This window comes from Atta colombica, unplaced genomic scaffold, assembly GCF_001594045.1.
Source record: "Atta colombica isolate Treedump-2 unplaced genomic scaffold, Acol1.0 scaffold164, whole genome shotgun sequence".
NCBI lineage: Eukaryota > Metazoa > Arthropoda > Insecta > Hymenoptera > Formicidae > Atta > Atta colombica.
Genome location: NW_017259255.1, coordinates 1357175 through 1362430, shown reverse-complemented (window position 1 = coordinate 1362430; position 5256 = coordinate 1357175). Strand labels below are relative to the sequence as shown.

At 29.5% G+C, this 5256-nt stretch overlaps 3 protein-coding genes across 6 annotated transcripts in view; 1 reads left to right on the top strand and 2 right to left on the bottom strand.

The window, feature by feature from the left end:
* The window catches only part of LOC108686093 (sin3 histone deacetylase corepressor complex component SDS3), a 2698-nt gene extending 1441 nt beyond the window's left edge, over positions 1–1257 (top strand). Inside the window, exons 5-8 of one of the 2 annotated variants that reach the window (XM_018191178.1) lie at positions 49–229; positions 562–676; positions 767–851; positions 910–1257. In XM_018191178.1, coding sequence (XP_018046667.1) covers positions 49–229; positions 562–676; positions 767–851; positions 910–1005 — 477 coding nt within the window. In that variant the 3' untranslated portion in view covers positions 1006–1257. Of the gene's footprint in view, positions 1–48; positions 230–558; positions 677–766; positions 852–909 lie in introns of both variants that reach the window. The other variant, XM_018191177.1, reaches the window with a different exon arrangement.
* Positions 1036–1538, bottom strand: LOC108686095 (E3 ubiquitin-protein ligase MARCH3-like). The gene has a single exon (XM_018191183.1). It carries the CDS (start codon positions 1529–1531, stop codon positions 1037–1039), a length of 495 nt encoding a protein of 164 aa, XP_018046672.1. The 5' UTR covers positions 1532–1538; the 3' UTR covers position 1036.
* A 614-nt stretch (positions 1539–2152) lies between these two features.
* LOC108686094 lies at positions 2153–4360 on the bottom strand. Of its 3 annotated transcripts, none has more exons than XM_018191182.1 (6): positions 4269–4360; positions 3703–3820; positions 3445–3626; positions 2710–2836; positions 2453–2625; positions 2153–2366 (listed from the first exon to the last, which is right to left on the bottom strand). In XM_018191182.1, exons 1-6 carry the CDS (start codon positions 4358–4360, stop codon positions 2282–2284), a joined length of 777 nt encoding a protein of 258 aa, XP_018046671.1. In that variant the 3' UTR covers positions 2153–2281. The 3 variants fall into 3 exon arrangements, with proteins under 3 accessions (XP_018046671.1, XP_018046669.1, XP_018046668.1); XM_018191180.1 differs by having other exon boundaries at positions 3703–3856; positions 4269–4337; XM_018191179.1 differs by having other exon boundaries at positions 3703–3856; positions 4134–4269.
* Between the last annotated feature and the right edge of the window lie 896 nt (positions 4361–5256).

The following is a 5256-nucleotide window of genomic DNA, read 5'->3' as shown; positions in this document are numbered from 1 at the left end:
ATATATATATATATATTTCTTATTGACATCATTCTATTTTATAATTAGGTAAAGCCTGTAATGACGAGAAAATTACGCAGACGTCCCAACGATCCAGTACCTGAAAAAGTAGAGAAACGGCGAAAACCACCTCCTGCACAATTAAATTACGTATTGGACGATAAAGATATCGAACTTGATTTAAAAGCAATCAATCGTGCGAAAGCGCCGACCACTATTCGCAAACCAGGTGCTCAGTACTTGATATCTTAAAATTCACGATTCAAAATACTATAGCAGAATATCTTGGAAAAATTTAAGTAATGAAAATCTATGACTTCTTTATTTCTTATAATTTGTACAAAAATTTACAAAATTTTGAATAGTTACAACTTTTATGCTGTGATTACGATGTTTAGCATTTAATTTTTCCAGAACTATAGTATTGATCCTTGCGAATTTTATGATACTTTGTACATAAATATAAAGAAGCGAATATAATCAATGTAAAAAACTAAGAATAAGAAATAAATTTTTTAGTTAATACACATTTTTTAGTTAATACAACTGTATTTACAGTAGTTTTGCCACATTACAACGCGGTAAATATTCCATCACAACATATATCACAGCCGCCTGAAACCCCATTGGTTGAAACTCGGATAGAAGACGGGAAATTATTATATGAGCGAAGATGGTACCTTTGATTTATTTCTGTATTACTTTATATTCAATACTTGAATTCTTCTTAAATATAAAGGAATCCTTTCGTCGAATTTCATTAAAGGTTTCATCGTGGTCAACCTGTCTATGTTGAAGGCAAGGATCTTAATAGGTTCGCAGCTAATATTTCTGCAATTGGCACCGAAGCGGTAAGTGTTCAAAGCATTAAATAAATCGTGCATCATCGCAAGATATTAATTTTTTCAGATTTGGGTGAAGAAAGTAACGGACAGCAGCAAAGTACGCATTTATACATCGCAGTTGAGTCGTGGAAAGATCTCTATCAAACGACGAGCTTCCTAATCAACTTCTTTATTATTCTTGATATCTATTGTTAAACTTGCGACACATCACACTTATTGTTTCTACTTAAAGCAATATTTTTCGGCATTAAATCAACAATTTTTACACTACTGGTTTTTTGCCACCAGTAAAACCATGCTTTTTGATGATATCGTACTGTCATGTAGATCCAAACGAAGAAAGATAGGATTAATAACGCCATCATTGATAGTAAGGAATAAGTAGTCCATCGCGCGGGTGGAAAATTGTCGTAATTAGTCATAGCGTAAAAATCGGCAGCCACTACACAGATGTAAGAACACGCAATGGTCACTGGTGTCACTATAAGACATCTTAGTAGATCGGCTTTCACGTTGCGGACATACATCTGATCGCTGTGATTCAGGCATAACCAGATTATAACAGACCGAAAAACCTTATAACGAGGCGTGCGTTCCATGCGGAACTCGTGACCGCACAATTCACAATTATTTCTATTGCTTTCTTCTAACCACCGTTCCAAACATTTTAGATGGATCGCGCCCATTGTTCCCTAATCCCAATTGTCATTATTATAATTATATAGTATTGTGAGATATGGACATATTTTTCAAATGTATTTGATTGAAAAAATTAAGTCATTTTAAATTAAAATATTTATAATTTATTAAAATAAAAAAAATTAAAATAAAAGAGAGAGAAATATATAGAGCTATTTGAATTTTCAATATCCCGGATCTTCAAAAATTTTCAATTTTTAGTTTTCCTAATTATTGTGTATAATCGAATTTTTACACTCTATCCTCCCGAACCTTACACTTGCATGGATACATAATAGGTAGTTCTTGATTAGGATCATAACAAATACGACAGTTTACGTCTTCCATCGAATCGCATGATAATCGATTTCTTTTTTCTGATGTAACATCTTCAAATTCCGATTGGTGTATGTATGTGTGTAATGATTTCTGCTCCAATTCTGTTTCTATTTTTGAAATTATGCTATCCAAAATGTCAGTTATCGAATTGCTTTTCTCAATCATTACGAATGAAATTTTTGTACAAAATTTTTATAAACAAACAAACTGCATGAAACATAAGACGAATGTGTCATATAATTCATAGATGTGTTGGAAAAGGAGATTAAAATAAGGAAAATCCTTTATTATTGTGTGTATAAAAATTTGTATTATATTATAGTGGATACAGTTGAGTTAGTCGCGTGAAATAATCTTAAAGAGCCATGTAACTATATGTGCATTTTATAATTAATGAGTAAACTATAAACGAATGTTTGTCACTCCGCCATCATGTCCACACTGAGACAATCTTCACCCATATTACTAGGCGATGTCTCAAGTTCTCCAATTTCATTCGATTCACTAAAAATTGGTTATTTTAATAATTTCATTTTTATTAAAGATCCAAAAAGGGATAAAAAATATTTATTAATAACAAATAAACTTACCTGTCCAAAGAAGGATCATTACTAAACATCTCTGTTGGAACTGTAGGTGGTGCTTTCTCTGGCACAAGTTCCAGATATGTCTGGCGAGATTCCAAATGTCTTTCTACTTCCTCAGGTGTCATATGTCCGTCAGACATCAAGGACATTGGAACCAAATTATTCGTGGATTGTACCTGAAATAAAAAAAATTCATATTATAATCTTGTAATAAAATGTAATTTTTAAACATATTACATGAAATATATAAATGTATTTACTATAGGTGTGTTGTTCGTTTTAGCAACTTTTGGAGCACTCCTTTTCTTCTTACTAGTGCTGAGTGGTTTTGTGACCATAGACGAATGATGAGAAGTATGATTATTGATATTCATCTCAACTTTTTTTCTAAAAATTACGTAAATTCATATAATAAACAATGAATAAAATTTATGCTTTATAGATTTATATTTTCTTTTTATATATTATATATATTGTTAATATACAAAATTACCAGATGTCTTTTTACTAATATATAGAATCTGCGGAATATTTTAAAATAAAAATCCTATATAAAAATGACAAGATTATATTTTTCAAATTATAAATAATTAAAGTTGATTATTATAGCAGCTACAATTAATACACTCAAGCATTGTATATTGCATAATAATGTCCTTATGTAAGGACTCAATTATCAAATATTGATATAATTAAGGTGTTTACAGTAAAATTAGCATAAATTCAGTTTCCTTTGAAGTATTAATGGCTCAATAAGATATCAGCTTATTTTAAAAATTAACTAATTAAGAAAGTATTATAATCTCGACATTTATAAGAATCTTGTATATGAATTTTTTTTCCTATAATGTTCCACAGAATCTGCTGATGAAAGGATATCCAATAATTTAGGAACATCCTATATGATAATAAATAAACATTTCAACATAGCTTCTTATTGGTTTATGATAAAGTTTCTTTTATTTCATAACCTGATTATTATATAATTTTCTTACCTCTTAGAATTATCAAGACGAACAACTTCTTCATCTGATGAATCAGTTTCATCGCTTTCACTAAATGATGCATCTACTTTTTCATACTGCAGCAGGCGATCTAATAGGAAACTTTTATCTCTATTCACCTTGAGCAGTTTCCTTTGTGTAGAACGCAAAGCTTCTTGGAAACATTCATTCTCCTGCAACATAATACATATTTTATTATGAAATAAATAATATAGACAAATATTAGATATTGAAATGTTCCTTGCATACATAAATCAAAAATTTCAGCTTCCTTTTGAGATTGCGATACTGGTCCTTATAATTAGGCACTTCTTCCTCGGGACTCTCCTCATCGTCTTCTTCTTCTGCATTGTTGTTGGCAATGGATCTGCAATACCATCCTTCCAACATTGATCATCTGCAACTATAAAAAAAAATTGCTTTTTTAACTGTCAACACTCATAGAAACACTTCTTTGAATAAAACTTGTTTATAAAATTTCACACTACAATACACAAAAACTACATGTAGTAAATTACAATACACAAAAACTATGTATAGTAAATTATTAATAAATTAATAAATTTGACCAAAAAAGAAATTTATCTAGACATATATTTTTTATCAAAAAGAAATAAATGAATAGGCAATCAATACAAAATTAGGATATAAAATCAACAAAGAGTTCTTCAGAGACGCACTTTGGTTTCGTGCTGGGAGGTTAAGTCGCGTAAGAAACTCGTTAACTTATGCGTCAGCCGTTAAATTGTGCAAGGAAACGAATGTCGAGCTGTAATGAGCCGTAATATTATCAGCCGATTTTCTTTTGCACTCACTTGAAACCCCAGAACAATTTGTCGCACGTCGCAAGCGCTCGCGGCGGCCAATTATTGCGAAGATAAATAAGCTGTTTATGACTGGCTTCCATTCTGAACTCTTTATCGATTCCGTAGTAACTTCAGCGCCTTGCCGGTCGAACGGAAGCGCGCGTCGAATCATATCAGTGCTGTAAATATCAAGAAAAGAAAACATTGAGAGACATAATGAAATCCCTAGTAATTTGAAAAGTATTTTACATCAGAAGTTAAAATATAATTTTTTAATGAAAAAATTAATACTTTTTTATGTCATTATTATTGATAAATTTTTATTTTTACCATTTTACAGCCAGTTTATTTTTGCCATTTTACAGACGGATAACTATTTTTAAATAACTGACATTTTTTATTTCCATGATGACATGTAGTGAATTCGATTGGATGCACTCAATGCGTACTGGTGCATATTAAAGCCGTTGTACATAAATTGACATAAAAATATTTAATATAAATATAAAAATGGATTAAATCTCAAATCGAATGAAATTCTCAACACATCTCAATAAAAAATTTTTCATGCATGTAAATATGTATAACCATACATATATGGCTATGTATAAATATTCATAAATATATATAATTATATATAGATATATGAAATATGTCTATGCATGTCCATATACATACATCCTTCTTTTTTTTTGTAAAATTACTTTTCAATCTAATAAAAATAATGACAATAATAATGAAAAGACATTAAAAATAATTAAAAGTATTATCTTTGCATTATTTGTTTTAGAAGAAAATTGAAAAAAATGTAAAAAGATCGCTGATCAGTAAGTGATACTGTTTTTTTTGGCTAACTTTTGAATCAGTTCATCTCTTTTTTGAATTTTTTAAAATGTAATTATAAAGTCGTTCTTATAATTTCATCGCTCTTTCTTCATGAAGCAGAAATAGTTTTATATTTTAAATTACATATTACTATAAATTATTTTATAAATTA